This window comes from Thamnophis sirtalis, unplaced genomic scaffold (genome assembly GCF_051295495.1).
Source record: "Thamnophis sirtalis isolate CommonGarterSnake01/CBP01778 unplaced genomic scaffold, rThaSir2_p1.2 scaffold_14, whole genome shotgun sequence".
NCBI classification, from domain to species: domain Eukaryota; kingdom Metazoa; phylum Chordata; class Lepidosauria; order Squamata; family Natricidae; genus Thamnophis; species Thamnophis sirtalis.
The window spans coordinates 36,063,812-36,085,899 of NW_028261394.1; the positions used below are offsets into that span (position 1 = coordinate 36,063,812).

The 22,088-nt window shown below is 43.4% G+C and overlaps 1 protein-coding gene across 1 annotated transcript; it reads left to right on the forward strand.

The window, feature by feature from the left end:
* Window positions 1–4,401: 4,401 nt before the first annotated feature.
* On the forward strand, window positions 4,402–21,984 carry CMTM3 (CKLF like MARVEL transmembrane domain containing 3). Its single transcript, XM_087728633.1, has 5 exons — window positions 4,402–4,745; window positions 13,370–13,525; window positions 16,568–16,663; window positions 18,183–18,303; window positions 18,577–21,984. Exons 1-5 carry the CDS (start codon window positions 4,626–4,628, stop codon window positions 18,600–18,602), a joined length of 519 nt encoding a protein of 172 aa, XP_087584759.1. The 5' UTR covers window positions 4,402–4,625; the 3' UTR covers window positions 18,603–21,984.
* Window positions 21,985–22,088: the final 104 nt, after the last annotated feature.

Sequence of the window (22,088 nt, forward strand, 5' to 3'; positions counted from 1 at the left end):
TTAGAGCTCCTAGTATTTATTGCATGCATTTTCCCCAGTCAGATTTTTTTTTTAAAAAAAACAAACCTTAATCTTTTAACAAAATTCCATCTTAAGAAGACACTACCATTGACCAATGTTCCCTCTAATTTTTTTTCAGGGTGAGCGGAAAAGTATAGTGTTTGAGCGGCACAGTTTCATGCCTGAGCACCTAAGAGAGCCACAGTTTGAACTTCTGTCTCGTCTGCTGGACATTTGCGCAACATTCCAAGCGTCAAGCGCCAATTGCGAGCGAGGTTTCAGCCTGATGAATGCCAGGCATGAAAATGTGCTACTCAAACACTATACTTTTCCGCTCACCCTGAAAAAAAAAAGACTTCTGCTCAGCTTTTAGATCATTAGACTGGCTAGAGAGAGACATGGCACCAACAGGGTCCTGGGTCCTGGCATTTTGCAGGCAACCTGTCCTCTCACATTCCTTTGGAATGCAACCCATCACATTTGAATTAGATTTTGCCAATTATCCTATTAAAAGATAATCCTATTATTCTAAAATATGACTAACTCGATATTAAAAATGTAAATATTTAATGCTGATAAATAATAGCAGTAATTGTTATTTAGTATGATTAAAATCAGTATTGATATATCAATATATCTATCAAAATTGACAATAAACACTAAAATAACAATACAAATATATAATGTGGAATATAAATGTAATAAATATAATATATAAATACAACATAAATGTAATAAAATAATTCATCATGAAACTCTCCCCCTTTAAAGTAATAAGATCAATTAAATAGTCTAGCAAGTTTGGACAATATGCTATATGTTATGTTACTTAAGAATATATATGCCTCAGAATCAGATACAACATCCACATCATTTCCAACTGAGTCAATAAAATCATATGCCATGCCAAAACTATTTTAAATAAAGATATGAAATTAATCAAGTATTGCATTTATTTTTCAAAATGAATGTACAATTTTTTTTATTATTTAAGTTTTGTACCCTATCTTTTCTAACTAACGTTAACTTTAAAAAGATGTTACATCAGACTACAATACAAGTAATTAAATGAAGACTAAAATAAGTGTTTTGGCATATTGAGCTTTTTATATTTCTTTCTAATATTGCTTCCTTAGTTGAGAACTTCCTCCTCAGCTTACTTACGCATTAACTGTTTGTTGCTTTTATGGTTTATTCATTCACTGCTCCATCTTCAGTTTTTTTCACAGGGGGCAGGGCTTCCTTCCTTCCTTCCCTCCACTCCTTTGGCCACCAATTTTGATCAAACTCTCTCTCTCTCTCTCTCTCTCTCTCTCACACACACACACACACACACAGACACGTGTTCTTTGGGTGGGGGTTGAATTACTCTGCCTCACTGCGCAAAGTCGGCTCAGCATGTGTTCGGCCCCTGCTTACGCTGAATCAAATCTGCAGCCGGCAGGACCATTTCAAAGCTGCCAGTCCTCTTGGTCCTTCTCCTTCACCGGCAAAGCAGCGGCGGTGGTGCCTCCCCCTTCGCTCGGAGCACCTCACTGGGCTCTGGGTTATCCCTGCCATCGCCTCCACCTCCGCCGCTTTCCTACTAGCTCCCGCGGCCTCAAAAGCACGGCAGAGGAGGAAGGGGGAGGGATAACGCGGGGGCCAGCTCAGGTGCTCCGCGTGGAGAGAGAGGCACCACTGCGGGAGCTTTGCTGGTGAAGGAGAAGAAGCAAGAGGACTGGCGGCTCATCAAAACAAGTCTGGGGAGGTCCTTTGCAAGCGGCCAGTTCTATCTGCCTGCAAAGGACTTCTCCACGTTTGCTTTGGTAGAAAGCTCTGCGCGGCAATTAGAAAGCTCTGCGCGGAGGTTTCTAGCGACGTGCGCGGCGGCGCACGCGCGCACCTTAGAGGGAACAGTGCCATTGACTATGCTGTTTGTAATAGCAGAATACTGAATTCACCCAATGTGCTGGACTAATATGGGGGTGGTTTAGTAACACACACACACACACACATACACACACACACTCCTTCCAGTTAAACATTCAGCCTCTGACCATTAGTTAGCATGTTGCACAAATGCACACACTCACAACTTGGCAAATCTTAGCAGAGCACTCAAAAAGAGGAAGTCAGTCAGAAAAATCTTTTAGACTATTGTCTGACAGTGCAGAGTGGAGATGTAGTAGTAAGTACCATTGTTCTGACCCAGCGCCCCAAACACGACAAACCCTCTGATGCGAATTCAAAAAGATTCCTTTGTTAGGAATGCCGGCAGCTCCGGCAAAACGTTTCTCTTGCAGGCTAACAAGTCTGTCCAGCAGAGAGATGAATAGTTGTCTGCCACACTTATTTATCTCCATCCCCTGCATTTAATCCCAAGAGCTAGGGTGGGGCTTTGCTAGCAGCAGTGGCTCTTCTGTCCCAAGGACCGGTCTATAGATTTCCACTGCTCTCCTCTCCTCTGCCTTCTGTGCAGCCATGTGTTAGGCACTGGATCCAGCTGTTCCTCATCTTCTTCATCAACTACCTCCAAACCTGGGGGCTGTTGACTCTCCATCTGAGGGCTGATGGACAGCCCAGGCTCCGCCTCGCTCCCTCTCTCTCTCACTAGGTCCTTGTATTTGTTTTTAACTAATACTTAAAATGATTAAGGTGTGGTAGCATAAATCTTTGGAAATACAGTACACGGCCAAGTGAGACAATAGTTGAAAATAGAGCTTCTTTCAACACAGGAAAACTTAAGTCTTTCAAAAATCAGGTGAATAGTTTAAAAAAATCAGAAATAGAAACAACCCATGGTGATAATATTTCAAAAAGAAAAAAGAAAGACTAAACATTTTATTGGCAAATGTCAATTTCTGAATCTTAATCACCTTTCTGAAAGTTTCATACAGTAGAAGGAAAAACCAGGGCATATAACTTGATTGATTCTTTCTGCTTTCAGCATTTTTTTGCTTGTCTAAACAGGCAACAATGAAGACAAACTACATTCCTGCAAGCTTACAGTTCCATTTGCTACAAACAATAAAAATCTCTAAAGTAGAATTAAATATATTTCCATGTTATACATCAAACAAGCAAAGGAATATAAGTTACTCATGTTTATAAAGTCATGGATCATTTTGTATCTATAAAAGGTAAAGGTTCCCCTCGCACATATGTGCTAGTCGTTCCCGACTCTAGGGGGCGGTGCTCATCTCTGTTTCAAAGCCGAGGAGCCAGCACTGTCCGAAGACGTCTCTGTAGTCATGTGGCTGGCACAACTAAATGCTAAAGGCGCACGGAACGCTGTTACCTTCTACCAAAGGTCAGTTCCTATTTTTTTACTCACATTTTTATGTGCTTTCAAACTGCTAGGTTGGCAGAAGCTGGGACAAGTAACAGGAGCTCACTCCGTTACACGGCACTAGGGATTCGAACCGCCAAATTGCCGACCTTTCTTATCGACAAGCTCAACGTCTTAGCCACTGAGCCACCATATCCCTTATATCTATATTTATAAACTTATATATATAAATTATATCTATAAAGGTTGCTAAATATTTTTTTTTGTGCTGAAATTACTTCTCCCAGAAATTCCAAAAAAGCTTGCCTTCCACATATAATAGGATAAAGACTCCCCCAATTCCCAGATAAATTTGGGTAGGATTTTGGGAGACCCTCTTACTGATAGTTAAATTATCTCTCTTATCTCCCTTGCTTAACCAGGCAAAAATTAAGAGAAAGCATCCAGCTTTTTTACATCACTGATCCTCAGTAGTCTTCTAAAGTCTTTCTCTTGACACTTCAGTCTATTGATTTTGCCTAAATTAATTACCCTCCGTAATTAAGATATACATGAAACCAAAACTACGTCTGCATACATCTTCCAAATCATGATTATTTTGCATTACTTGCAAAAAGACTAAACATTTTTCATTCCTTATAATACCATCCCTGCGGGGTTCCCCTTATTCAATGAAGCATCCTCACCTCTCAAGTTCATGTTCTACCAACAGGTCTAAGAGTTGTCCAGGTTCGACATCCCTGACTTAGCGAAACAAACCTGCCTTTCCGCGCAATCAGCGGCTTGCACGTAAGAACCGCATCCCCCAAAAGCCACGATCCCCTTTCCCACGAACGCAACACGCGGGCTCGCCAGAAAGGCGGTGGTGTGCCTAGGGATTCGCTTCGCTGGGACGACCCAACCGGCCAACCAACCAACCGCGGCCGGTCCAACAAGGCAGAGGATCGCGCTGCCCGCGCCTCCCCACTTTTAGCGCCGCGATCCTGAGTCGCTGGCCGCGCAAGGGGGCGCTTCCGGCTCTGGCAGACTCCCCTTCCCCGGGCATTGGGTCAATTCAATTCTGGCGCCGGGGGAAGGAAGAGGAGGAGGAGGAGGAGGAGGAGGAAGAGGAGGAGGAGCCATCTCGATGCGGCCCCCTCCCTGCCTGCCTCCCCCCCACCCCACCCCCGACCCGGATTGGCGGCCGCTCGCAAAAGATTGCATGGGATTTGCCTGATTTCCGTCCAGTTTCCGGAGAGCCAGAAAAGAAAAGAAAAATCCCAGCCGGGGTTGCATCGCTTCTCGCCGGCGCTTCTTGCAAAGTCGCCGCCGGGGTCGCTCCCTTCACTCTTGCAAACGCAAGCGGTCCTCAAGCATGGAGCGCGGCGAAGGAGAAGAGCCCGATCCGGCAGAGGTGCCGCCGGGGACCCGCCTGGTGCTGGCCTTCAAGGCGTTCCTGACTTCCCGCAAAGGGCTGCTGCTGCTGGCCCAAGCGGTAAGAGGGGCGCGGGGCTTGGGTGGGCCGGGCAAGGGCACCGCTCCCCCCATTGCAAAGTCCAGGCACGGGGCGGGGAAGGCAGGCCGAGGGCGGTGAGCTCATCTCTGGCAAAAAGAAGGGACAAGCCCTGGCCAGGCGTACACCCGTAGCGTTCAGACGACGACTCCTGCAAACAACCGTGCCTCGAGGGGGGAGCCTCGTGACCTAGCCGGACTAGGGTCTTTGCCGAAGCGGGAATGGTTTCCAAGCGGGTCGCTGCCTTGGAGAGGCCTCCCCCAAAAGATAGACCTGCCACGCCCCCCTCCACCCCAAGCGGAGCCCCTTACGTGTTACACAGAGCCGCGAGAGAAGGCGGAGACGGCATTCCCACGACACGTTGAGCTGCGTTCTAGCAACAAGCTTACGCCCGATCCTGAATGAATCAGGGTTAACTGAATAAAACCCCAAGGGAGAGGGTATACTTCTTAAGATAGTTTGTTTAGGGGAACAGCAACATCTGGACTCTGCAGTAGTACCCAGCTGAGCTCTGGGAGAGCAGGATGATGGGCTAAGTTCACCCCCAAAAGAAACTTGAACTCAGTCTAAGACTTTTCTAGTGCGATCACAGAAGTTCAGAAACTTTTATTATACTAGTTTTGCATTTTTCTAAACCATCGTTTAAGAAGGGGGGGGCTCAGTGGCTAAGACACTGAGCTTGTTATCAGAAAGGTCGGCAGTTCGAATCCCTAGTGCTGCATAACAGAGTGAGCTCCCGTTACTTGCCGCAGCTTCTGCCAACCTAGCAGTTCGAAAGCATGGAGAAATGCAAGTAGAAAAATAGGGACCACCTTTGATGGGAAGGTAACAGCGTTCCATGCACCTTCGGCATTGAGTCATGCCGGCCACATGACCACGGAGATGCCTTCGGACAGCGCTGGCTCTTCGGCTTTGAAATGGAGATGAGCAGCACCCCCTAGAGTCGGGAACGACTAGCACAGGGGAACCTTTACCTTTACCCAAACTATAGTTTGCTTGACAGACCAAGCAAAACACATTATGCAAAGTATGACATAATTGGTCTCAGATCTAAGTCCCGTAATGTAAGATTTCTGCAGCTTGCCCTAAACCTCTTCAGATGTGACAACCAACCGGGTTGTGAATGTGGCTTCCTAAGCAAAACATGGTTAACATTAACCACAGATATCTCAGGGGTGCTTTTCTTGAAAACTTTATTTTTATTTGAAGGCGTTTTGCTTCTGGGCAGGATGAGAAGCAAAACATCTTCAAATAAAAACAAAGAAAGAAAACCCAGTTGCCTTTTAAAAAAACACCTTTGAGGCAACCATGACCTGGATGACAGAGAATCTCCAATCTCCGACCCCATGGACAATGTTCCTCCAGGCCTTCCTATCCTCTGCCATTCTCTGGAGTCCGTTTAAGCTCACGCCTACTGCTTCGGTGACTCCATCCAGCCACCTCATTCTCTGTCGTCCCCTTCTTCTTTTGTCCTCCATCTTTCTCAGTATTAGGTTCTTCTCCAGTGAGTCCTTCTTTCTCATTAGGTGGCCAAAGTATTGGAGTTTCCTCTTCAGGATCTGGCCTTCTAAAGAGCAGTCAGGGTTGATCTCTTCTAGGACTGACCTGTTGGATCTCCTTGCAGTCCAAGGGACTCACAGGAGTCTTCTCCAGCACCAGAGTTCAAAGTCTTTGGCACTCAGCCTTTCTTATGGTCTAATCTTCACAGCCATCCATAGCAATTGGGAAAACCATAGCCTTGATTATGCGCACTTCTGTTGGCAGGGTGATGTCTCTGTTTTTTAGTATGCTGTCTAGATTTGCCATAGCTTTCCTCCCCAGGAGCAAGCGTCTTTTAATAAACAGTAACCACAGATTAAACATTCTGACATCATGCTAAATGGCTGAATCTAGCCATACCAGGAAAGGTGATGGGATTAGCAAGAGCACAGATTTTAATCTCCTATCAACCTTAAGTGGGCCAGAAAAATCAGGAACATCTCTACAAGGAACAATGGTGAGTAAATAAACCAATAAAAAAGTCACTAGCCCTTCCCATCTAGCCCAGGAAAATTAACCTTTGTTCTTCTGTACCTAATCCTAAGATTGTGAACTGATTAGGGCAATTACAATTGCAATTCCAATCAGAGTTTCTGCTGCTAAGCTAGGCAATTTTTAAGTGCCTGATTTTATGACCTTTTTTGCCACGGTTGTTAAGCAAATCCCTGCAGATGTTAAGTGAATCATATGGTGTTAAGCGAATCCAGCTTTCCAGAAGCTGGTTGTGAAGGTCACAGGCAGTGATCACGTGACACTGGCAGCCATTGTAAATGCATGCTGGTTGCCAAGTGCTTGAATTTTTTATCTCGGGGGTCACGAAGATGCTGTTAAGTGCAAGGATGAGTCATAAGTCTCTTTTTTTTTCACTTGTAACTTTGGTCAAATGGTACCTGGATTCGCAAAAATCTGACAAATTCCCATTAAAGAGAAAAGTAAAGGTTCCCCTCGCTAGTCGTTCCCAACTCTAGGGGCCGGTGCTCATCTTCGTTTCAAAGCCGAAGAGCCAGCGCTGTCCGAAGACATCTCCGTGGTCATGTAGCCGGCATGACTCAACTCCCGAAGCCGCATGGAACGCTGTTCCCTTCCCACCAAAGGTGGTTCATATTTTTCTACTTGCATTTTTAAACTGCTTTCGAACTGCTAGGTTGGCAGAAGCTGCGGCAAGTAACGGGAGCTCACTCCGTTATGCGGCGCTAGGGATTCGAACTGCCGACCTTTCTGATCAACAAGCTCAACTTCTTAGCCACTGAGCCACTGCGTCCCTCCAAATTCCAATTATCACTTACTAATGTTTTGTCTTTTTATCCCGCTTTCTCTCTGTGAGTTGAAGAAGGTGTACATGGTAGGAACTCTCACATTTTATCAGCCCAGCAGTCATCATGGATCGGAAGTCAGACTGAGAGAACTCGAACTCCTATTCAACTGTTCAATGGCTACATAATAGGGAACCTCTGTCTCCGGGAGCTTCGAATCTCCTCTCTTTCTTTCCCTCTCTTGTTTCCTCAGTCCTCTCTGTAGAAACTACTCCCACCTAAGAGGAAGGGAAAAAGTTGAATAAGAATTTTCATGGGGGACTGTTTTCCATCACTAGGTAATCTGAGTGTCTATGAAGATGTTCAGTCATTCAGGTCATGGATGTCCCAAAGGTGCTTTTTCAAATGCCAACTGGACCTTCTTGGTTTTTCTTTGATGATGTTTCGCTTCTTATCCAAGAAGCTTCTTCAGTTCTCCAACCTACATAATATGAGCATTCTTTACTTGCTCCCTAGCAGGAACGAAGTCTGCCTTTGAGTCAGACACGCTAGAGAATAAACCATTTGCAAAATCCAGGACTTGGGAGTGTGACAACCAAGAAACCCACACTGGCTGGGCATTTCGGGGTAGTGTGTAGTTCCCCATTTCCATTAGATGAAACCTGGGGAAGATTCCCATATGGTGGGGCCACCGTCAGACCTTGGATAGGATGAATCTTGTTTTTAAGGACTATTAGCATAGTAGATGCATAAGGGACGCGATGGCTCAGTAGCTAAGACTCTGCGCTTGTTGATCAGAAAGTCAGCAGTTTGGCGGTTCGAATCCCTAGTGCCGTGTACCAGAGTGAGCTCCCATTACTTGTCCCAGCTTCTGCCAACCTAGCAGTTCGAAAGCAGTAAAAAATGCAAGTGGTAAAATAGGAACCACCTTTGGTGGGAAGGTAACGATCTTCTGTGCACCTTTGGCGTTTAGTCATGCCATCCATATGACCACAGAGACATTTTCGGACAACGCTGGCTCTTCGGCTTTGAAACTGAGATGAGCACCACGCCCTAGAGTCAGGAATGACTAGCACGCATGTGCGGAGAGGAAACCTTTACCTTTACTTTAGCATAGTAGTAGAACTGGACGGATGGGTTTGAGCAGATGGAAAATTTGGAAGAGACACCAAGGGGTGTCTTTTGAAGACACTCTCCAAAGTCAGGTAGATTGCAGAGAAAAAGAAAAGAAAAAAGGACAGCTTTGCAAATATGGAAAAACAGATATTTTCCAGACTTGTTCAGCAGGGGTTAATGCACAGTGACCTATAAGTACAATGGCTGTACCTCCTTTATTATAGAAAATTATCACTTAGATTTAATTTGGGGGGAGGGTGCTTTTGAAATTTCCTTTGTAAAACCAAGGTTTTTTTTTTCATTTTTGAATTGCCCATTTCTCTCAGAGAAAGACACTAGGCAGGGGGTTGGACTAGAAGACCTCCAGGGTCCCTTCCAACTCTGCTATTGTATTTGTATGTACTGCACAGTATTAAAAGATTAAAAACGGTATATGAAAGTTAAAAATTTAGAGGCAAGGATGATAAAGTACTATTAACACTAAATCCTAAAAAGAAAAGGGAGGGGGGTCTCAGTATACCAACCAGACTCCTCTGAGCTCCCCTTGCTAGACCACAAAACCACATTTTGACTCATTTTCGGAAATCCAGGAGAGTGGGGGCCTGCCTCACTTTTGGGGGTGCAGGAGAATATTCCACAGGGGGGGAACACTGGCAGAGAATGCTCTCTTTGTGAACCCCACCAGTCAGACTTCTTAGCTGACGGAATCTGCAACGTAACTTTCCTGTCGGATTGCTTATAAGCATTTAAAAAAAAAAATCTTATGAACCTCTTTTAGATTTGATTCCTTTTGGGGTTTGTTTGTATTTAAAAGAAAACATCATTGTAGATAGGGATCATCTTGCTGCATTCACTTTGGGAGGGACAGCAAAGTCCTTCCTGTAAGCCAATAAATTTATGGTAATTTGATTGCACAGCTCTGCCTTCCCAAGTAGGGATTAGAAATGACAATAGTGTAGGATAATGTTTCTCACCTTGGCAACTTTAAGAGGTGTGGACTTCAACTCCCAGAGTTCCCCAGCCAGCTAATGAATGAAAATACTGAATAAAGAGACATGAAGTGTTAATGCCACTTTATAATGCTTTGGTAAGGCCACAATTGGAATATTGCATCCAATTTTGGTCGCCACGATGTAGAAAAGATATTGAGTCTCTAGAAAGAGTGCAGAGAAGAGCAACAAAGATGGATTAGGGGACTGGAGGCTAAAACATGTGAAGAACAGTTGCAGGAACTGGGTAGTCTTATGAAAAGAAGGACTAGGGGTGACATGATGACAGTGTTCTGATATCTCAGGGGTTGCCACAAAGAAGAGGGAATCAAGCTATTCTCCAAAGCACCCGAGGGGAGGGCAACAAGCAATGGGTGGAAACTAATCAAGGAGACAAGCAACCTAGAACTAAGGAGAAATTTCCTGACAGAACAATTAATCAATGAAACAACTTGTATCCAGAAGTTGTGAATGCTCCAACACTGGACGTTTTTAAGATGTTAGATATCCATTTGACCAAAGAGATGTAGGGTTTCCTGCCAAAGCAGGGGATTGGACTAGAAGACCTCCAAGGTCCCTTCCAACTCTATAATTCTATTCTATGTTGGGCTTCACTTCAGGGTTATTGGCAGTCCCTTCAGGCTTTCCCTAAAGATAAATCTCTGCCGGGAGAGAGAGAGAGAGAGTTTAAAATGGGCAGCTCTTTCATTGCAGCTATGGTTGAAGTTCACCCCCTCCATTTTTAGTGGTTTATACTACTTACTAGCAAATACTTCCTGGATTTAAAAAAAAAGATACAGGAACTGTTGAGTTTCTTGGAAATAGTTCTGCCTTTTTGAGTTCTTATTTCACAGCTGGCTGCAATTTGCAATAGTTTGCACCAGCTCCCTTTGCAGAAGCTAAAGGAATAGGAAGTGGTGTCCACCAACCCCCATCAAGACGAGCTTGAGATTAATTTTTTTAAGAGTCTTTTAATTTAAAGAAACATTAAACAGAGCTGGCGGGCAGCAAAGCACAATGCAACTTCCTGCAGTGTCTTTTATGTCCAAGAATGTCTCTGGGCCTTTGGGATTTCCAATAAAGTCTTTTTAGCACAGTGTTTCTCAACCTTGGCAACTTGAAGATGTCCGGGACTTCAACTCCCAGAATTCCCCAGCCAGCGAATGCTGGCTGGGGAATTCTGGGAGTTGAAGTCCGGACATCTTCAAGTTGCCAAGGTTGAGAAACACTGTTTTAGCAGATAAAAACTAAGTGGCTGGAGGTCCATGGTCTGTTTAGAAAGCGCTCTATCTCCTGCCCCGCATTCATCAAATACAGATAGTCCTCAACTTTAACAACAGTTCATGTAGTGACCGTCCAAAGTTACAACACTCAAGTGACCTATGACCATGTTTCACACTTATGACCATTGCAGCATCCCCATGGTCACGTGATCAACATTGAGAACCCTTGGCAACGGGCTCATAGTTATGACGGTTGCAAAGTCCCAGAATCATGGGATGACCTCTTACGACCTTCTGACAAGCAAAGTCAATGGGGAAACCAGATTCACTTAACAACCAGCTTACTATTTATTTATTTATTTATTTATTTATTTATTTATTTATTTATTTATTTATTAGACTTATATACCGCTTCATAGGGCTTTCAGCCCTCTCTAAGCGGTTTACAGATTTTTAGCAAATTGAGGCAGCAAATTGCCCCCACAGTCTGGGTCCTCATTTCACCCACCTCGGAAGGATGGAAGGCTGAGTCAACCTTGAGCCGGTGAGATTTGAACCGCTGAACTGCAGATAACAGTCAGCTGAAGTGGCTTGCAGTACTGCACCCTAACCACTGCACCACCTCCGCTCTTGCCTACTACTCGGCTCTTACTAATTTAAGAACTACGGTGATTCACTTAACAGAAGTGGTGAGAAAGGTCTCACTACATTTGGGTGAGAAATGGGGCAAAACTCACTTAACAACATAAATGTTGGGCTCAATTGTAGTCGTATGTTGAGGACTACCTGTAATATAACCTTTCAGGGGGTGAAAGAGGAATAATAATTACCCAATTACCTCCCTGCGACCAATTAGATCACATAGATTAGGCCTCCTCCGAGTTCCATCTGCCAGTCAGTGCCGACTGGCAACTATACGGAGGAGAGCCTTTTCAGTAGTAGCTCCGACCCTTTGGAACGATCTCCCCGTGGAGATTCGTACCCTCACCACCGTCCAGACCTTCCGCACAGCCCTTAAGACCTGGCTAGCCCGTCAGGCCTGGGGACAAAGATAATTGCCCCCACCCGAATGATGAATGAATGTTGCTTACTATTTTACTTCTATGTATTGTTTGTGTCTATTGTCTGTATACCCCCTCCCTTCATTTTATGTAAGCCGCCCTGAGTCCCCTCAGGGAAAAGGGCGGCCTATAAGTATTAATAAATACTCAAATACTCAAAATAAGCAACTGGTAAGTGGATAATTGGTGACTGGTCACATCTTCCACCACATCTCCTTTGTGAATGGCTAAACTCCCTTGGAAACGGTTTTGTGAGAGCATCCACTGTTCACTCTGGCCATTTAGATGTGTCCATCATCTCTCTCTCATCAAGCCAAAGGAGTTCTTTTGGCCATCAGGCATCCAAAATCTTCACCAGGACAATTCACCAAAAGTAACACGCTGGGGTTTCACGTCCTCAAGCACTTTGCAGGTGAGATGCTGGCCCTGAAATTGCAAGAAGCAGATGTGCTGCAGAAGATCTGCAGTGTTTAGGGGCTAATGCTAAAGAAGCAGCCTTAAAAGGGAGAAGTCAGAGAGATTTTATTCTATTTTTTAACGTCTTCAAATCACTCTCAGCACCTGGCAGTTGCAGGGACAAGCTCATTATATTTCCTTGGCACCGGGGTTTTGGTGGTTGTTGATTTGGAAAAGGTTTCCCCTTGCATTCTTCTTAGAACCCTCTCTCAGCCCTGAGAGAGGTAGATTAGCCCCAAATCACTCACCTTCAGTTCCTGTGGCAAGCCTGGAGCTCACATTCTCTTGAATTCTAGCAAAGCACATTTAAAGCACTATTAGGTAAAGGTAAATATTCCCCTTGCATATACGTGCTAGTCGTTCCCGACTCTAAGGGGCGGTGTTCATCTCCATTTCAAAGCCAAAGCACATTTAAAGCACTATTAGGTAAAGGTAAATATTCCCCTTGCATATACGTGCTAGTCGTTCCCGACTCTAGTGGGTGGTGCTCATCTCCATTTCAAAGCCAAAGAGCCAGCACTGTCCGAAGACGTCTCCGTGGTCATGTGGGCGGCAAGACTAAATGCCTAAAGCACACAGAACGCTGTTACCTTCCCACCAAAGGTGGTTCCTCTTTTTCTACTTGCATTTTTTACCTGCTTTCGAATTGCTAGGTTGGCAGAAGTTGGGACAAGTAACAGGAGCTCACCCCGTTATGCTGCGCTAGGGATTCAAACCGCTGACTTTTCTGATCGACAAGCTCAACGTCTTAGCCACTGAGCCACCGCATACCTAAAGCACTATTAGCTAAACCTTAAAAAGAAATTGAAGAGCCCTTCAAGAAAATTCTGATGGCGCAAGGAAACCCGATACCTATGGGGGGGGGGGTGAGATGAGATTGCATCTGCAGGAATACCGGGCTGAGGGACTCCCAACAAATCTTCTGCAGCTCATGGGTAACCCCCACACTCTCCCACTTGTGTCCTTCAGGCCCTCTCTTTTATCATCTTCATCTGCTACATCGCTTCGACAGCTGCACCTTTCATGATGGTGCCCTTACTGACATTTCTACTCGCTTTGGGCTTTTTCGTTTCCTATTCCCTGAAGCTGAATGAGAAGTTCCGGGGCATCTATTGGCTTTTGGCGGTAAGTAGTTGAATGGGGGGGGGGGGGGTTATGACTGGTTCTTAAGATGTGGTTTAGCAGGTGGGCTGGTAGGTTGGTTTCGCAGGGAAGGAGGGGAAGGGAGGCTGAACGGTATCATTTCAAAACATGTTGAGTTTGTGTTTCCATCAACTTCAGACAACCTGATGATGGGTAGGTAGAAGGAAGAATGGTTATTTCTGTGCTGTTACTACCTTGAGAGTTACTTCTGGAACTTGAGACCCAGAACATGAAGTGTTCAATACCTGGCATCAGATGCAGGTAGTCCTTGATTTATGAACGTAACTGAGCCCCAGAATTACAGTCCTAAGTTGTGATGGTCATTAAGCAAGTCACTATATGTGACAGTGCCTGATAGTACATAGATTTTTGCAGTAATTATTAAGTGACTCAACACACCCATAAAGTAAACATCATGGCCATTAAGCAAATCCATTCTCCGCAATGGGTTTTGTTTTTTTTGCAAGAAATAACCAGAACTAGCAATAGTACTTAGACTTATATATCACTTCACAGTGCTTTACAGCCCTCTCTAAGCGGTTTGTAGAGTCAGCCTCTTGCCCCCAATAACCTGGGTCCTCGTTTTACCCACCTTGGAAGGATGGAAGGTTCGAACTCCTGGCAGTGGGAAGAGTTAGCCTGCAACACTGCATTCTAACCATAAGGAAGGAAAATAGCAATAGCCCTTAGACTTATATATCACTTCACAGTGCTTCACAGCCGTCTCTAAGTTTACAGTGTCAGCATATCGCCCCCAATAATCTTGGTCCCTCGTTTTACCAACCTTGGAAGGATGGAAGGCTGAGTCAACCTTGAGCTAGTCAGAAATCATACAATCACGAGACATCTACAATCACGAAACACTGCAAATGGCTGTAAATGTGATCCGGCGTTGCCAACTCCCAATATGATCACGTGATTGTGTTGGGGAGAATGGCCATCGGAACTTCAAATCCAGTTCCTAAGTAGCCTTGGGAAGTCCGTCACAACTTTAGACAGCCATTAAGCAACCAGACGTAAGTCGAGGACTATCTGCATTCAACTGCATTCCACCTGTGGGCTTTTGAGCAAGCTACCTTTGAAATCTGCTTTCTGAATGATGGGCAGCCTGGCCTGATGGTAAAGCTGGAGGTGATATTGCAGCCCAGTCATATCTTGAGGGAAACTATTGCTTAAAAGCTTCCTTGTTCTCCACAGTGACCACCAGGGGATGCTGGCCTTCCAGGAAGACTTTAACTTTGCAAAGCAAAACGGATGGGGGGGGGGGGCATTGAGCTTTTGTTCCACCCCATTTGTTCACTATTTTCCATCAGCCCTCTATTTTACAGTCAAAAGACTGCAGTACTATAACCCTGATAGATAATGATAACTGAGATGTTAACCTAGCTGAGCTCTGTAATTCAAATGCCAGTGGCCGTCATCCCCAGTAGAAAAAAAAAGAAAGCAGATTTTCTGCGGGCTGTATGCATTTGCCTCTCTTCCTTGTGCAAGAAAAAGAAGAAGAGAACGAAATGTCTGCAAATGTGGAGATTGTATTAACATTTCGGTGATCTCTTTCTGGCCCTCAAAGACTCTGCAGCCCCAGGAGGAGAACTTGTGGCTTGGTGGCTAACACAACTGCCTAATATGTAATACAACAGAGGTTCAACTCCCAGTAAGGCTATGGCTAGCTGTTGAGAGCTAAATAGCTTGAAATAGATGTATAAAGTTATAAACTTAGCAGAGATGGCTAAAATATCAGCATATCTGAAAGACCACTCAAATGAGAAAATATAAACTGGAGTGGAGAAGATGGATTGACTATATTCAAAATAAATATGAGACTAAGAAATTCCAGATAGTTTATGACTGAAGAAGCAAGGAACGATATAATCTGCTTAGAATTAGCCTAACAAAAGAGGAGTTAAAGCTCAAATGAAAGATGATACTAACTTTTTTAAAGTTTATTTTAGAACATCTTTGTTAAAGATTTATACCCTGTATTTGTTCTGGGAAGTCGGGGGGGGGGAGGTTGGGGGGGGAGGTAAATATTTGTAAAAGCCTTTTTTTTTTCAAAAATTTTCAATTAAAAAAAAAAAAGACTGCAGCCCCTGATGACAAATCTGATTCCTGTTGGTTCAAGGAATAGAGGATTTTATTCCGTGCCCCAGTCAAAACATTGCTGCACCATCTCATAACTGCTGGGCATTTGACACTCAGCAATTAAAGCAGACTCTTATAAAACTTCTCCCATCAAGGATCTTCACCAGATCCTGCTGGCTGGAAGGGTTTGCCAGGAGTTGTGATCTTGACACATCTAAAGTGCACCAGGTTGGAAAAGGCTGGCCAGGAGCACAATAGAGGTTGGTGAGCTGTGAACCTCCAAATGTGACTGAACCAGCTGCCAGGATCCCTAACATTTAACCACAACTGATTTGGTCTGGTGAAAACTCTAGTCCAAGCAAACAAGTGAAGGGCTGTAGATTTCCTTCTGAAATTATCTCCTAAGGCTTTGATGGCATACCTATGGCACGCGTGTTCAGAGGTGGCACGCAGAGCCCTCTCTGTGGGCATGCACGCCGGCCACCTGGTCTTCGCGCACTGGAGCGCCAGAAGCCCGAAGATCAGCTGGCCGGCATTTTGGAATGCCCAAAAACCAGCTGGCCGGCACACGTGTGTGCACCAGAAACCCAAAGAGCAGGTGTTTGGCGCATGTATGCACACCAACCAGCTGATCTTCAGGTTTGTGGCACTCTGGCACGCGTGGTTTCCTGTTTGGGGAGTTGGTGCCCAAAAGGTTTCTACATCACTGTCCTAAGGCAACTCTGCATATATATATATATATATATATATACCTTTTCATTTATCTTCTTAATCAATCGTCTCCAACCTTGGCAACTTTAAGACTTGTGGACTTCAACTCCCAGAGTTCCCAGCTTTGCTGGCTGAGGAACTCTGGGAGTTGAAGTCCACAGGTCTTAAAGTTGCCAAGTTTGGAGACTACTGTTCTTAATCATCTTCTCTCTGACTCCATTGGTTTTGCAGGATTTTTTGTGTGGAATTATTGCTGCTATTATATATTTTGCCATCTCCATTGCTGCCGTTTCGAAATACACGGACACCGCATCGAAGGCTGCAGGGGTAAGTTTCTGGACAGAACTTGTACACCGTATTTTCTCTCCCAGCAGAGTTAATTTCACAAACCTGTTTGTGTTTTCTTTTTGCAATTGTCATTCTGTCTAAACCTATCTATTTTGTTGCTCTTCGCCCTTCATTGCTCAATTTGGATTTGCTCAGTTTTGGGGAGAAAGAGTTCCTAAACTCATTTAGTTATGATTTCCCCCATACATTCTTATGGAATAGCACTTTTTAAAACCTTCCATCAATATCAGTGGAAGCTCTTTTTTTTAAGAAGTTTTTTTTTTTCAACTCATTGGTACATGAAGGAATATGGGAAGAGAATTGGGAGATTCTTCTATAATCATATGCCTCTCCTCCAAAACCTCTCCTGGCATTGACCTAAAGCATTGTAAAAATGCTTCCATTAACACCAATAAAGTGTATATAGTCAAGGCTATGGTTTGCCAGTTGCAATGTATGGCTGTGAAGGTTGGACCATAAGAAAGGCTGAGCGCCAAAGAATGGAGGCCTTTGAACTCTGGTGCTGGAAAAGACTCCTGCGAGTCCCTTGGACTGCAAGGAGATCAAACCAGTCAGTCCTAGAGGAGATCAATCCTGACTGCTCTTTAGAAGGCCAGATCCTGAAGTATGAAACTCAAATACTTTGGCCACCTAATGAGAAGGAAGGACTCACTGGACAAGAGCCTACTTCTTGATTGAGGGCAAAAGAAGAAGGGGATGGCAGAGAATGAGGTGGCTGGATGGAGTCACTGAAGCAGTAGTGGGGAGATCAAATGGACTCCAGAGGATGGTAGAAGACAGGAAAGCCATGGGGTCATGATTGGTCAGACATGGTTTCACAACTAACACCACCACCAATGAAGCTTTCTTTAAAAATCCAAATATTTCAGAAAGCTGGAATTACAGATGCAAAAGAGCTCACAAAGGAGGATAAACAGTGGTTAGGGTGCAGTACTGCAGGCCACTTCAGCTGACTGTTATCTGCAGTTCTTTTCACCATAATGAAAAGAAGGACTAGCAGAGATATGATAGCAGTGTTCCAGTATTTGATCAGCTGCCATAAAGAAGAGGGGGTCAACTTTTTCCAAAGCACCAGAAGGCAAGAAACAATGGATGGAAACTCATCAAGGAGAGAAGCAACCTAGAACTAAGGAGGAAGTTCTTGAGTTAGAACAATGAATCAGTGGAACAACTTGCCTCCAGAGGTTGTGAATGCTCCAACACTGGAAGTTTTTAAGAAGAGATTGGCCAACCACTGATATAGGGTTTGCTACCTGAGCAAGGGATTGGACTAGAAGACCTCTAAAGTCCTGTATCTGTTACCCTGTATTTTTCTGTTCTGCTATCCTATATTCTTTATTTTGGCCACAAGAGTTGAAGACGAGGGCAGTCAAGGCTAGAAATGGAGATGTGGACTGAATTCTGTTATTTCTACCCATTATAGCTCTTTTCCTCTTCTCCCCCTTTCCATATTTTTAAAAACTCATGTTTTCCGTAACTCTCCTATCTTGATCTTCAGGTATTTGGGTTTATCACTACCATCGTCTACTGTGCCTACGTATATTTCACCTTTAATGACCTGGCAACATTCCTAAAACAGGAAGATTCCTCGGACGCCCCCAAATCACAGAAGTCAGAAGGTAGGTTTCAACTGTTCTTACGTTGCTATCCAGCCACACTTGCTATTTAGCGTTTCAATACAATCTTGCTAACCTAATGATTTGCTGCAGGGGAATTCTGGGACTTGAAGTCCCCACCTCTTAAGGTTGCCAAGTTTGAAGAATACTGCTCTAGTTTATGGTAAATGAAAAACTACAATATATATAGTTGCTTCCGGTTTATCAGTTGTCCTCCACTAAGGCCCATACCTATTTTTAGTATGAAAGTTATTCTTCACATCCATTTTTTTCCAGATGACTCGGATTCCGATTCTGACTGAAATAACAGTATCTTTGATGAATGTCTCGATGGAAAATGAGGAAGACGTAAAGAAGAAAAGGAAAAGACCAAAAGCGGAAGAAAATGAATGTTTTGAGTATTTTAACCTTTTTTCAGTGAACTTGGATATTTTAACCTTTTTTCAGTGAACTTTACAGATTGTTGTTACTACAACTGGGATCACCAAAATCATGCTGGGAATATTATTGTGTATAATTTACACAAGAAAACTTGACCTCCTGGTATCTGAAGATCATTCAGCATTGCAATAGATTTTTCAAACCAAACCTTTTATGAGCAGAGTTATCCAGGATGTATTAAGAAGTCATTAACATCTGGCAACATGGAGTTTCTTCAGAACTAGACATAAGATCCAGATCAAGCTTATCAACTTTAATCTCTCTCTCTCTCTTTTTTCTACTTATACCAAGGTTTTTGTTCTTGAGTTCGGAAGACAATAGCTTGTTTGTTAGAAGGGGGCTTGATTTTAAAACTTAGATTGAATTTAAACTCAGGACAAGGTCAGCAATATTGAAAATAAATTTAAATCCCTAATGAATAAGGCCAAAGTAAGATGATTCCTTAGAATCATATGTCCTATTCAGTAATTACATGCCTAGACATACCAAAAAAAGGGACGTGGTGGTTCAGTGGCTAAGACGCTGAGCATGTCAATCAGAAAGGTCGGCGTTTCGAATCTCTAGCGCCACGTAGCGGAGTGAGCTCCCGTTACTTGTCCCAGCTTCTGCCAACCTAGCAGTTTGAAAGCATGTAAAATATGCAAGTAGAAAAATAGGGACCACCTTTGGTGGGAAGAGAACAGCGTTCTGTGCGCTTTCAGTGTTTAGTCATGCCGGCCAAATGACCATGGAGACGTCTTCGGACAGCGCTGGCTCTTCAGCTTTGAAACGGAGATGAGCACCACCCCCAAGAGTCAGGAACGACTAGCACATATGCGCGAGGGGAACCTTTACCTTAGACATAACAAGCCCCACGTTACAACATCATTCCTCAAGAAAGAAATGAGATGAACGTGCTTTCTCACAACTTTTGTGATTGCCTGCCTAGCTTCATGAAATCGGAGGCACAGAAACACAGCGTGGAAAGTGATCACACAGTGCCTAGGCCTTGGATAGCCACCCCCGCCAATCAAATCTTTATTACAGTCCTATACCAGCATAAGAAGGGTGAAATATAAAAAAATAATTTGATAGATGATAGATAGATGGACAGCGAGAGAGTACACACTTTTAAAAAAATAACTAAAGTATTTTACATAGATTTAGTTTTTTTGATACTGTTTTAACTTTATAAATTATTAATTGTATTCTGGCCATGACCATAATAAAGATTTGATTTGATTTGATAGCTCCACCAGTAATTATGAGGAGTGGTGAGCTACAGAAAACTATGCAACATACAGAGGTCTTGTTCTGAGAGGAACATGCCCTCTTATCCAAAACTAGAATTGCCAAAAAAGAATCTCAGGATAAGGTGAACCAGGCAAGCAATTCCTCCCGTATGCCAGTCCTTGCTTAAGGACTGCCCTGCTTAGCAATGGTTCTAAGTTATGACAGTGCTGAAAAAGGACCTTTACAGCTGGTCCTCACAAATAACGACCATTGCAGCATCCCTGCAGTTTTGTGATTGCCTGCTTTGCGTGCTTCGCCTTATGACCATCGCAGTGTCCGGCAGCCAACATAATCCTCTGTGCCTTTCACCACCAGCTGCTGACAAGCAAGAGTCCATGGAGTAGCTGCCAGTAAAAACCCAAGTCATGGTCACTTGAAGTCTCGCTTAATGACCTGGGGTGTCGCAGTAACCACAGCAGAAGGGAGGGCACATAAAGCTGTTTTACCCACATGACGACTCCCTTAACGACTGCATTCCTTAGCAAGAGTTGCCAGTCCAAACAGTGATAACTAAACAAGGGCTACTTATAATGAAGGAAACTATGATGCAATATATACATTACACAATATTTAATAAGTTTAGTACCGATTTGTATTAGTTTTGTAGGGAGGGTCAGTTATCAAGACGAAGCAAATATGTTTTTTTTTCCCCTTTTGATAAACCCCACAGGCAGGTCCTTGCAATAAAAGGACGGAAGGACCCAGCAGGCTGGCTTCTGTACTGGGTTAACACAACAGTTTAGCTATGTTCCCATTCATACGTCTCTGGAATTCCCCCGAGGGGTGTTTTACCGTCTTTGCTTCTTTTTATATAGTCATTTGCATGTGGTTTAATCTGTGATTTTTTTTTTCAATCGAAGGAAACCTAGCGCGCATGTCAAATGGAACAAGGAACACATTTTGTAACTGTAGACGGAGTAAATCTATGTCAACATTTCATTATAAGGTGTTCACTAAGCTTTCATATTATTTAAAAATCTGCACTGTCTGGAAAGATCTGGGTGTTTTAGATATGAGAACAATCAAAATGGCTTGTTCTTGGCTCCCTTAATAACTTTTTCTGTTAATCATCCCCTTCAGGGAAACCATTCCGTTTTTTTTTTCTTGTTTGAAATAATCTTTGAATTACAGATTTCAGCCAAATTTTGGGTTGTAATTCAGATGCCTTCGTAACGACAGGATTCAAAACCTGAATAATAAGCAAAATTGCCGAGGAAAAATAATTTTTGATCAGCTGATCAAAAACAATCTCCAAGAACTAATGTTCGGTTATAAAATTTGAACTTTCCAGAAATGGGTAGGGAAAGGGTAGGCATGTAGTGCTAATGTACCTGTGGAAATCAGTGCTAACAGAATCATAACAATGAAGACTATAAAGTCATAATTTTACTTGTCTGTTTCTTAAATAACATTTCTGGAATATAATTTTACCTGTACAAATTTAATTCCGGAATTTGTACACTGATACGGGATGCTTGATTTAAGATTAGGGAAATCTCAGGTTATGCCTAATAACAAATTTGAAACCGCCTTAAAAGTATAGGTATCTAGAACAGTGTTTTTCAACCACTGTGCCGCGGCACACTAGTGTGCCGTGACATAGTGTAAGGTGTGCCGTGGGAAAATTACTTTATATATAGTCAATATAGGCACAGAGTTAATTTTTTTTAACATTTTCTAATGGTGGTGTGCCTCGTGATTTTTTTCATGAAAAAAGTGTGCCTTTGCACAAAAAGGTTGAAAAACACTGATTCTAGAAGTCACTTCAGTTACAATTTACAAAATGAGCAGCTCAGTTCCATTATATTAATTTGCATGATTTAGACAGACATGCTGCTGTTTATAACCGGATTGAGAAATGAGTTCATGATTTGATTGTGTGAATCTTATGTTATCCGAATTTTGTAATCTTTTGATACTATGTTAGCCCGTTTTTACTGTAAGTGTATTTTATAAAAAGAAAGGTACGTCTGCCTCGAGTAATTACTTACATGGGCAATTGGTAGCCTCAAGGTAGCCGCATCAAAGGAAGTTTTTGATGGGTGTCTGTAATTGGCAAAGTAATGTCTTGGCTT

Bases quoted from the DNA above. Each gene is read 5' to 3' on its own strand.
- CMTM3 (XM_087728633.1), top strand. From the start codon at position 4,626: ATGGAGCGCGGCGAAGGAGAAGAGCCCGATCCGGCAGAGGTGCCGCCG. The intron at 4,746-13,369 runs GTAAGAGGGGCG...TGTGTCCTTCAG, and splicing joins TGCTGCTGCTGGCCCAAGCG to GCCCTCTCTTTTATCATCTT. The intron at 18,304-18,576 runs GTAGGTTTCAAC...ATTTTTTTCCAG, and splicing joins CAAATCACAGAAGTCAGAAG to ATGACTCGGATTCCGATTCT.